General features: G+C 37.4%; 1 protein-coding gene across 1 annotated transcript; it reads right to left on the reverse strand.

Annotated features, from left to right (window-relative positions):
* Nucleotides 1-1956: 1956 nt before the first annotated feature.
* On the reverse strand, nt 1957-5027 carry LOC113292707 (tRNA (guanine-N(7)-)-methyltransferase-like). The gene is made up of 7 exons (XM_026541579.1): nt 4636-5027; nt 4443-4518; nt 3627-3706; nt 3408-3457; nt 3207-3291; nt 3019-3117; nt 1957-2485 (listed from the first exon to the last, which is right to left on the reverse strand). The coding sequence occupies exons 1-7, from the start codon at nt 4951-4953 to the stop codon at nt 2252-2254; spliced, it is 942 nt and encodes a 313-aa protein (XP_026397364.1). The 5' UTR covers nt 4954-5027; the 3' UTR covers nt 1957-2251.
* Nucleotides 5028-12293: the final 7266 nt, after the last annotated feature.

Raw genomic sequence — 12293 nt, forward strand, 5'->3', positions numbered from 1 at the left:
CAGCGGCCTCAAGGATAACTGTTGGTTTTGCACAGTGACCCTTATACTGACCGGCCCAATAGGTAGGGCATCCGATCCATACCCAATGCATGCAGTCAAGACTACCCAGCATTCCGGGAAATCCCCTTTCCTGATTTTGCTTTAATATTTCTCTAACATCTGCGTCAGTTGGTTTTCGTAAATAGGTTGGACCAAAATGATTAATCATTGTTTCGCAAAACAACGAAAGATACTTATATGTTACCAATGTGAAGGTACTCATCATTAGAATCTGGAGGTCTGCCATATCCTAGAATCCTTAAAGCCGAAGTGACCTTTTGTTCTAGGCTATGACCCCGAATATTCAGTGCATCATACTGATAATTAAATTGGGGTTCTACCTGACAAAGCTCACCAATAATCTTTAGCACCAAATGTCGAGGCATGCAGAATCGACCTTGAAAATTTTCATCAGAGAACACACAGTCGGGAATAAAATAATCGTGCATCAGCTTCTCGTGCCATTCATCCCGACTCCGGTACGTATATCTTCTTGTGAACACTTCTTTTGGCTCTGGATCTCTACGTATTTGTCCCAATGAACATAGTTGCAACAAGTTCTTGGTTAATTCTTTATCTTCATCTGACTCATCATCAATTTGTTTCAACGCCTGAACGAATATTCGTTGTTGTTCTTCAAATCGATCCATATGAATACGCACTTATTCGTCAGAAGAATCCATTGAGTTGAATTAAACAGATGATTAAAGGTACAGAAGAGTAAGATGTTAGAATTAACGAGAAAATGAGGTGTGATTAAATTGAATTGAATGGGGTGAATTTATACGGAGACGTGGGGAAAATAGTCGTTACTTCACCATTTCATAACCGGCGACTACAAGACCGGTCGGTTTAGTCTCAACCGTTCGGTGGAGACTCGATCGTTTAACTTATTTCCCATAGTGGTGCGGCCAGTTTGTCAGGCCAGCTGGCATGGCAAATGGAGGGTTTAGCCAACCCCATAGGAGCCGGCCTTACGAAGATATTTTCAACTTTTATTACTCCCTCCGTTCTTTTATAATAGGCCAGTTTCTATAAATAAAAGTTTCAAAAAAATAGGTCAGTTTCCTAATTGGGAAAGTCAAATGTTATTTTAATTTTTTGGGACCACTTTTCTCTTAACTTCTTTTGATGACAAGTGTCATGTGGACCACTTCACTTTACTTCTTTTGCTAACAAGTGTCATGGGTACCATTTCACTTCACTTCTTTTATTGACAAGTGTCATGAGGACCACTTTCAATGATTAGTTCTCTTAATTTCCTTAAATTTCGCTAAAAACAAAACTGGCCTATTAAAAAAGAACGGAGGGAGTACTTGGATAACCCATACACATGATGACGCAGTTTATAACCGATATTTTTGGCACCTTCTAGAAAAATATCCATTTTATGAATTTTCGCTATAATTCGAAGATATGGATCGCTCCGATGAGCTCCCATATAGCACCACAAGTACGACCCTCGGCACAGTATACAACACATTTGAATCAACAACCTCTTGCTTTTATTCATTTTTGGGATTAAGCTCATTATCTCTCTATTAAACTAGTCTTTTCATTTCGTAGCCGGCCATGTGATGGATGTTTTTTCTCCGCAAAAAGGAACGAGATTAACAATTTCCATTAACAGCAGCAACTGATTCTGACTGCTTCCAGAGGCTAAGACTTGTATTTTTTCCTTTGTATATTGGAAACTTTGTACAAGTATTAGGGAAACTGCGAGACCCACCATGACGTATTATTGAAGATGTGACTCGCTCCCAGCTCTCTTCCGACATAAAAAGAAAGAGAGAGAGAGGATATTTTTCAATTTTAACACTCCCCATCCTTGATTAGGACACCTTGCTGAAAATGTCCATGACGAATAAAGAACAAATTCCAATTGCGTGCAGGTTTTCATAAACAACAAAACTTAATGCAGTCATTGAGAATCCGATTCTGACTTTTTTTTTTCAAAAGAGCGGAACGATTAGAAACAAGCAAGTGGATGTAATTAAAGAAAATAATAACATGACAAACAGGAAGAAGTATCTCAACTGAACTCTATGATTGAAATAACATCTTTGTCAAATTCTGAAAGAATCCCCCTCCAGCCTCCTAGAGAACTAATGTAAAGAGCCTAGATTTATGTAGGAGTCATCATCATCCTTAATTTATGTGCAGTAAGCTGACATAATACCAATCCGCTCCATCTATCTACTGCATTGCTTCATCATTTCTTCTGATACATTCTCCTATAAATTTTTGCACCTTCACACTCTGCATGTATCTCTCTTTCTGTTCTAATTCCCATTGGGTTCCTCAAGAGCCACCCCTCCCCATCACACATTTTCTTTTGTTGGTCCACGGCATCATCATAATCGACATGTTGGAGTTCATCCGACTGAGCATCAAACTGATTCCTCATGTCAAGGGCCACATCCTGAACATCTGACTGTATAAAGATCTATTTGATTTGACAAGCAGCAGCAATACCACCAAAATAGCACAAGAAAGAATTATTAGCATTAGACCAAGTGTGTGCTTCCCAAGAGCCTTCTCAAGACACGTAGAACAATAGACGTAAGGAATCAACAAGATGGAAAGTATGGTAAACAAAGTCCACTTCTCAGCAATGGGCAAGAAAAATAGCAATTGCTTTTGAACTACTTTAAGTTCAAGAGTATCATCCCAATATGCTACACTTTCAGTCCTTGTCTTTCTCAGAAGGTGGCATGGATATATTCCAGTGGTGAGTGAGCATGGACCAACCAATTGATTAAGATAGTCTCAACTCAAGCACTAAACTTTCTGAACTGACAAGACAATTGTAAAGACTACATGTTCCTTCTATGAACTCAGTATAATGTGGTTCACTCTTCCACCATAATTAAGATAAGAGTATACTTTACCATAATGATCAATGAACTCCTTATCTATCTAAATTTTCTGTTACCAGCAGACTGGTAAAGGCTGAATAGAAGGTGTTAAGAGTTTTACCTTTCCTCCAGGTCTCAAGTTCTTTATAATTGACTCCACTAGGATCTTCTGCAGAACTCTTCTTTTACGATTCCGGTTCTTGAAATGTGGGTCAGGACACTGCAAGGGGAGGAATCGAGGACTTGATATTAGAAGAAATCACTTACAAACTATATATTCAGCAGGTAATGATTGGAGTTGTAACCCACCAGTATTGAAACAAACGTTAACGGTCCAGGGTAAGTAGACACAATTTGGTCGAAGCATACCGTCGCGTTTGCAAACATGAAGTATCTGGAAGCCGAACAAAAAACAATTACCTAAAAGTCAAAGAAAATTGCTGGCAGAGTACATTTTGTTTACTTGAGATAGTACGCTATTAGGAAATAACTTAAACAGCAAAACTTTACATGTTACTGAGACTTAGTTCTTTCACCCATAATTGTTCCCGATCAACCAACTGCATCAGTCATACAAACCATCCCTAAGTAAAAACAACATTTAAGATAAAAGAAACAATGTTTCCAAGATTCAAATGCAAAGTCTCAAAGAGACATTGATGGGTTGAACTTATGAGTAAACACGAGACTTATTAGAAGTATTTCATGAAAGTGAAGAGACACCCGCACCTTCTGCCGTATTTCCAATCCAAGATAATTATTTGTCTGTGGAGATTTCTTGGCGAGGCAAAGTAGAAACCTGCCACTACCTGAAGTCCCAAGGTCTTATCAGTCAGATTCAAACTTTAAACAGTTCTTCTTTCATTCGATACAGATCATTGCAATTCATGAAATGAAATTCCCTAAGCATGTAGAGTTTGCAATCATTTTTTAGGAATAGGGGTAACTTCTTCAAAAACTAAACTAGACCCGTGTCATTTCTATACCTAGCTGAATTTGAAATTGCATGATATTTATGATCCATTGATTCATCATTCATGGACTCCTACATTCTAGCTAGACTTCATACAATCTATGCAAGTAGTGAGCAATGCATTTGATACTCTTCTTTAGGAAAAACGTCTTAGTATACACACATTAATGGTTTGTCGAATTCGTATCAATATATTCCAACAGCGGAGTAAAGAAGGTGCCATAGTACCTGGTGACGAACAGGGAACCGTGTAATACTTGAAAGGTGCCAATAGTTTGTTGTTTATTAGCAATGTTAGATGAGTTGTAGAAGTTCTTCAATATGAGGACCATGCAAAATGTGAAATGAGTATCAACAAGGAAATATCCCAACTAGATTACACAGTGTTTACTTTGAGTTCATAATGGAAGCTCCATCCTTTACTTTCATTTTTTTCATAATCATATAGTATATCTAATAAAAACTACTTGGGACATATCACAAACACTTCCGGAGCCTAAAATGGAACTCGTGGCATCACCTAAAAAATGAAGTACTGAAATGAATCATGAATGAAAGACATTTAGTCTTACCGCATCCAATATCAACCATCAGCGGAAGGGTGGAGTCTGGGAAGATTTGATTCCAGTCAGGTACCTCTACAGGGGCCTACCATTACCAATATGGATCAGGAAATATTAACCTTCTCATTGCTTTCAGATACACATTGACAAGAACAAATGAAAACTAATCAAACAAGGGGTATATAGAATTAGATAAACATACGGAAAGAGCTGCAGTGAGAGGGTTGACATGCTGCCTGATTCGGACATGACCCACTCGTCCGACACTGAGAGTATTAGTGATTTGGAGGTCGGCATACTCTAATGCCACAATGTTAGGGCTACTCGCTTGATGAAAGGTACTAGAATCAGAATCAGAATCAGAACCAGAACCAGAACAAGAAGGACAAACACATAAGTTTCTGTTTTTGTTGGAAAAGGATAAGAGACTATTACTGAAAGTGCTATTGTTCTTCTTCTTCATTCCATTAATGATACATTCAGCAGCGACGGATGCAGTAGCTGCGTATGCATGTTTCATCTTTCCAACCCCTAGTAGCTTCTCGTCTATGATTAACCCTCGAAAATTCAAGTAAACTACCGTATTCACTGGCAGTAGTGGTTATTATTGACTATAGAGACTTTGGTACTGTAGAATAACCCCTCTTCTGTTGACGTTTGTACTGTACAATAACCCTTCTGTAATTTGTGATAAAAAGAAAAGGATAAGGATAAAAAAGTAAAAATAGTGAGACGGTGTTAAAAAAAACCTGGTTAAATAGGGGCATACTGTGATTAATTTGGGCTTATGAATTATTTCATCCATTTAATAGGAAATGATAAGGGTGTCAAAATTTGATGAAACTACCAATTTATCCCCTTAAAAACATTAATACTACCAATTTACCCCATTAACTCTTAATAATAGAACTTAAAAACATAATCAGATTTCCATTCCCATCTCCTCATAAACCGATTCTTCTTTTCTTCTTTTCCTCTTTTTTCATTTTTTGAAACCAAAACATCGTCGATTATCGACGATCCAAAAACGATTAATCGTTTTTTTCTTCTATAAAATGTCGAAACGACCAAGATACAAACAAGCCACTGGAATTACTTATCCTTGTGAGAGTAATCCCGGAATTGTTCAAGCGATTGAAAACAAACCGAAGAAGAAAACGGTTGCTCGAGACAAACCAACTTTAATCGACAACAAGAGGAGGAAATTGGTCGAATCAGGTACTTTTTTATCAACCCAGTACTCTAAACTAGGTTTTAGTAACATGCAATCGCTCAAAAATTAGAAATTTTGAAATCAAATTTTTCTGGGTTTACCAGAATCGGACTATGTTCATGTAATTGTGAACTGATTGTATTAGGAATCGGTTGTTGTTCATGCCTATATACCCCGATTGTGTTGCATGTGTTTTCTGGTTCGAGAAATTTGAACCATAATCGGTCAATGTTAATACCAACATAGCCCGATTATGTAACCGTAGGATAACCGTTTTTCTGTAACTTTTTTTCGTTAGAATCGGATTACATATGTGTCCAATAGCCTGATTGTTTGGCCACTGCTTAGCCATAATCAGATTTTATTTGCATATATAAAATCCAATTGTTGATGTGTAATGTTACAATCGGGTTTTATAACAGTATCGAGTAAACCGATTGTTGTAAGAAAGAATGCCCAATGTTTCTGTAACTTTTTCTTGTTAGAATCGGATTACATTAACACTTATATGAACCGAGTATAGATCTGTTATGTTAGGAATCGGTCTTTATATGTATATCGAGTAAACCGATTGTATACCTTGAATTCAAAAATATGCATTGAATTCCATTGTTGTTTGTCGCTTATCTCCGTATTTTAAAGGCCAAACAAGTACAAGCAACAACGTCAAGCCGAAAAGAAATATAAGAGGAAAAGTGATTTAGATTCTCCTCAGAATTTGAGACCTCGTCGAGAGGGTGGTCAAAATTTAAATGCTTCCCACCGAAGGGGCTCGGGGAGTAAAGCCAAAGCGATCCACATCAATGACCCACCACCTCAAGCGGAGCAACCAGCACAAGAAGAATCTGATTCTGATACACCTATTGAAGAAGGAGGCGGTGATATAGAAGTTGCTGAAAAAGAAAGTGGTGAGGAGGAAGTCAATGAAGAAGAAAGTGGTGGCAAGGAAGGTGATTGAGAATAAAGTGGTAGCAAGGAAGGTGATGGACAAGAAAGTGGTGGCAAGGAAGGTGATGGAGAACAAAATGGGGATGAGGATGATGGAAAAGAAAGTGGGGATGAGGATGATGGAGAGATGGGAGAAGTTGAAGAACAAGTCCAAGGAAGGATAAGTTCATCAACAAGTCCAAGGACAAGACGCTCAAGATGGTAAGAAGAAAGAGAAAGGGGACCACATGCCCGACCCGGAGAAGATGTTTCCTCGAGGCCCTAATGATCCTGCGAAAGGGTTACCCGGTGATGGAGGACGGGTGTTATGAGGGTACAAAGAGAGTTGGGCCGCGTTCGTCTGCCATACCATAGTAAGTACCTAAATCTTATGCTATGTAATATAAAACACTTATATCCGTGTAGTGTTTTGATTATTGTCCATCGGTTTTGTTTTGTTTTATAGGACCACAAGGATGTCGTTCGTCATATGAAGACAGGAACATCAGTGAGTATGATGAGGAATTGGCTACTGCTAGCAATAGAATCAACCATTGGAGAAGTTGATGAAGTAATCGAGCTAGTCAAATCTACGGGGTTGTTGCCTGCGGTCGAGAATTTGGATCTTGGTTACGACAAACCTCTTTGTTCCGCCTTTGCCGAGAGATATTACGGGAAAACGGATACTTCGTATCTTTCGTTTGGCGAAATGACGATAACTCCAGATGATGCGAAGTTCATTACCGGGCTAAGCATAGATGGTAAAGCCATGAAACACAAAGAGTACGTGCAAGATCTTGACTGGGAAAAGATTTACGCGCTCACCAAGGAAGTGTTCCAATGGGATGAGGACATGACCAGAAACAGATGCTAGTAGGAAAAGCAAAGCAGAGGATATTCCATCTCTCGAAGTTGAGGGCACTCTTCAGTGGAACAAAGAAACTTCATGCTGAGGTAAAAGAGGTGACCAAGGAACATATCTTCGCCACAGCCAATGCGTATGTCCTCTACGTCCTGGGATCTGTTATCTTTCCCGACGTTTCCGGTGCCCGTGTGAACGCCAACTTTATTGAGCTGTTGCAACCATTTAACAAGATCCACAAATACTCTCGGGGAACTGCCATCCTTGCACACTCGTTGAACGAGTTGGGAAAGGCTTCCAGGGCTGACAGGAACCAAATCGGAGGTAATATGGCTTTTCTGCAGGCGTGGATATATTTGCACTTCCCAATATTTGCTGCAAGGGTTTTTGAGAACAAGGAATGGATGACAACTTTTATGAATACAAGTACATCCACAAGAGTAAGGAAAAGGACCAAGATGCGGTTTATTTGAAATTGCGATGCCAGTTGGACAACTTGACGACGAAAGATGTTGTCTTTCACCCTTACAAGGGGGGTTTGGCCAAAGGAAAAGGAAAGATGGTTGGGTGCAAAGAGAAAACTGATTATTTTGGGCCGTTGTTTTACCCAAGAGGATATGTAATGTATAACCCGACGAGATTCGCAAGACAATGCATATACATACAAAAAATCCCAAAGGAGCACAATAAGTTTAAAATCGATGAGAATAAAACCAAGTCATATGATAATGATATTGTTCACGACCCTTTACCATCATGTACATATTGGAATGACATAAGGTTCAACGGATATGTTATGGATGGTCGATTGAAAACAGATGATGAGGCAATTCCGGGTTACATGCCTTGGTACCTCAATATTTCGCATACTCGGGTGATACGAGTACATGAGAGGCCCCGGATAGAGGACAAAGATACAACTCTCGAATTCCTGGTACGTATTATTTCTCAGTTACGGTTTTTTCAATTGTTTTAGCATTATTTGTTTAATGTTTGTTGTTTAAAATGGAAACAAAGAAGACGAATCGGGCACTTGATATCCCAAGCACAACTAGAAATCGGGCAAGGAAAAAATGTTAAGGCCAATGAAAAGATGATTGATGAATTGAACAGTCTCGAAGATGTAGAAGCGGGTGCAAAATTTTGGGAATGGGTGGAGGAGGAGGATCCAAAGAAAAAGAGGAAGAGAGTCACCCCAAAAAAGTATTCTGAAGGTGCATCGAGCAGCGCCCCAACTGCTAAACGAGGACGAGATGGTCGTGGTCGTGGAAGTGGTCGAGGTAGGGATGTTGACGAATGACTAGTTTCAAACTTATGTCTTTAAATATGGATAATTATGGTGTCAAAACTTATGTCTTAAACTTATTGTCTAATGACTGAATCTGGTTTATTTTGAAAATTGTTTGTGTTTGTCCAAGACGCGACAAAAGAACCAACTACAATGTTTGTGTGCAAAAAACGCATGTTTCTGTAAGTTTTTTCTGCCACAATCATTTTACATGTACCTGTATAAAATCTGATTTTGACAAAACAAAAAAATCCAGAGTTTCACAATCGGTTTATGTGGGCATCCCATGTAATCTGATTCCTGTGATGACAAGTGACAATCTTTCTATATCTTTTTTTTCCAAGAATCGGATTACAAGTGACACACTAAAATCCGATTATTGAGAGGCAGATTTTGACAACTTTTATAATCGGTCTATGTTGGCATCACTTGTAATCCAATTCTTGCAAGGAAAAGTGGCAGTTCTTCTGTAATTTTTTTCGCCAAGAATCGGATTACATGTGCAATATTAAAATCCGATTATTGAGAGGCACAATTTTTATGATTTTGCGAGGACACAATCGGACTATGTGGACATACCTAAACTCCGATTTTTCGAATGGAATTTGAAAAAAATAGTCGTTGAGTCTTTATCTATATAAAGACAACCTCTTTGAGCCACTCCCACATCACACACTTAGCCTAGAAAATGGAGTGGGAACCGCATGAAGATTTGTGTCTCGTTAAATCGTTTGCTAATACGTTTCGTGAACGTCCGAATGAAATCTATTCAATGTTTTGGAAGAGAGTTAAAGAGTTCTTTTATGGGCGTACCGGGAATCCCAATAACTCCAAATGGAGAGACTTGGCATTCCGATTCAACTACATAAAAAGTGCAATGAGAGAGTATGTTAAAGTTAGAAATATGGTGTACCAACACCATCTACAATCTCCTCTTAAAGAAAAAGTGAGTAATCCGATAATATTTATACTTATGTCATCATTAAAAGTTCGCATACTAACATTTAAGAATTCACTGAATTTCAGCTGGAACGTTTCAATGTGCTATGGAGAATTCGTAATGGGGAAACTAAGTTCATTCACCACAGAGAATATACGACATTGTACCGACGTGCTCGGAGGTTCATTGACGAACATTTGATGTGTCAAATTCTAGAATACTCATACTGAATCCTATATATGTAATGCGATAACTTCCTAAACTATGTAATGAATATTTTGTTTCTGAAAGTAAGGCATAATCAGATTATGTGGGCATATATAAACACCGATTCCTACAATCGGTTTATATATTGAAAAAACCCGATTCTGGGTTTACTTCATCCTTTGAAAAAACTCAACCCAGAATCGGTTTACAAATGCACTAACATCAACCGATTCTGCATCGAGTTTTGAAAAAAAAAATCAAGTTTTTTATGATGAATTAATGGTAGTTGATTTCAGGGTTAACTTGATTAAACATCATTTAATCACCCAAATTAGCACTAATCAATCAGGGGTAGTTTTGCCATTTAGTAAAATAATTGGAGAAAGGGTTATCCATTTTACTTCAAATTATTCTTTTTTGTCTTGTAGTGGTAGGGTCAAATTAATCACAGTAGGTCCCAATTTAGCCAGGTTAAAAAATACCTTGTTTAATTGGGGATAATGCCCAATTTAACCAGGGTATACTTGAAAAAGACAAAAGGAGTCCCCCAAACTTATCCATTTTTTTTATGAATGGCTAAATAGCCCCTGCATAATTAGTTTTAATTATGATTAATTAATAATAAATTTGATTAAATTATGTTAGATTAATATATATATTTTGGGATTGGAGCAAAGCTTGTTGCTCGCCTCCTTTCCAATTTCCTACAAATTTCTCATACTTTTATTGTAATTTTTCTTTAATTTTAATTAATTTGGAAATAAATATTTAAACTTTTGGGATTAAAATTAAGTTTTTTATTTTATTTTTTTATTTTTTTATTTTTTTGAGTAAAGAAGAAGAAGAAGAGGAGGTGTTAGGGGAAATCTGGGGTTTTGTACAAATGAATGATTCTAGTGGTGAAATTGATATTGGAGAAACTTCAAATAACAAAAATGATTGTGTTGATTGTAATCCACATTAAGATTCAGAATTAGATTGGATATATGATCATGAAATGTTAATAGAGGAAGCTCAAAATGAGGGTGCTAATGAAGATCCCATATACAAAATGAAGAAACTAATGCTCAAATAAAGAACCCGAAGTTCAAAATACTCAGGTAAACTACTTATACCCTTCGATTTGTCTATTTGTTGCTCCAAGTGGTCAAATCATAGACAATGCAACAACACAGTGTAAGGGTCGTCATTGTCGTGAGGTCAATACCACGACGATTCCATTGAGTCGTCATTGTATTGATATCAATAAATTACGACTCTAAACTGAAACTTTACCTGGTTATGAAAAATCGCCATCGCACAACATATTACCATGACGACCATTATATGGAGTCGTCATTTCTAATGTGTATACCACAACGACCCTATAACCATAAATTTTTTGTTGGAATATAACTGATAGAGTCGTCATTGTGTCGTTCTTATAGGATGACGACTCTAACCTACCATTACAAATTTTAGATAAGATTTGTCATGGTCGATATTTATATACAGTAACGACTCTTGCTCTGGATTGTTTTAGTTTTTGATTTCATAAAATCATTTCATTGAATCATAAATGACATATATCTTTCATAGCATTACATTGAAGGAACCGAAATACAATAGATAATAACGTTGCACTTAAAACTTAATCATATAGGTTGTAATCATAGGTAGTATCTTCCAAGAGATGATAGCAATCATCATGCCCAAACCTTTTCCCACGCTTGGCCTCATATCTGAAATGAGCCATCACCCACTAACAATAAAAATCAATTATAAATTAGTTAGTATTTTTCAAAACTTGGGATTACAAATGTCTATTTGTATAAATACTTACTCTAATAGAACCCAAAGTAGTGGGATTGGCTTCTTTGCGGGATTTCATTTCTTGTTTGAAAGCTTCACATTCTTCGAATATCTCCTTGAATCGATCCTTAACGAGTTTCAAAGTCCTTGAGTTACAATTTTCGTCCAACGCCACAAAACTATGAATATATGGTTCCACCAAGCATCGGATGTTTGATCAATGTGTTTTTTAGATCTTCGAAGTGTTGTTTGAGTGTCACCCGCGCTCTCACAATGGCGCAATTTTCTTTGTAAGTGCAGGGAGTAGCCATGGTGTTTTTTTTTTTTGATGAGAAATAAATGAGAAAGAATGTGAAAGTTAAAAATTATGGTTTGGGTGAGGAAGAGACGAGAGAAGTTTCTTTTTTTATAGAGATTAATGACCCAACAGCTAGGTTTTTGAAAACAAATTCGTTGATCGACTCAACCACATTGGTTGAATTCAAATTTTGCGATAAATGCTTAAAGATCCGTTATCATCCATATTAATACAGTGACGACCCTTTCATAAATCGGAGTCGTCATCTTTATATGTTCATACGTTGACTACTCTCGTAGCAAAGGCTCTGTCAAAGCAAAGACCCTTGAAGAAG

Source organism: Papaver somniferum, chromosome 7 (genome assembly GCF_003573695.1).
Source record: "Papaver somniferum cultivar HN1 chromosome 7, ASM357369v1, whole genome shotgun sequence".
Lineage (NCBI taxonomy): Eukaryota > Viridiplantae > Streptophyta > Magnoliopsida > Ranunculales > Papaveraceae > Papaver > Papaver somniferum.

What these genes read in the sequence shown, in the direction of transcription:
- LOC113292707 (XM_026541579.1), bottom strand. Translation starts at nt 4,953, where the DNA reads ATGAAACATGCATACGCAGCTACTGCATCCGTCGCTGCTGAATGTATC. An exon ending in GATGGTTGATATTGGATGCG is followed by an intron (nt 3,707 to 4,442) that starts GTAAGACTAAAT and finishes TTGGGACTTCAG; the next exon opens with GTAGTGGCAGGTTTCTACTT. An exon ending in GATTGGAAATACGGCAGAAG is followed by an intron (nt 3,458 to 3,626) that starts GTGCGGGTGTCT and finishes TGACTGATGCAG; the next exon opens with TTGGTTGATCGGGAACAATT.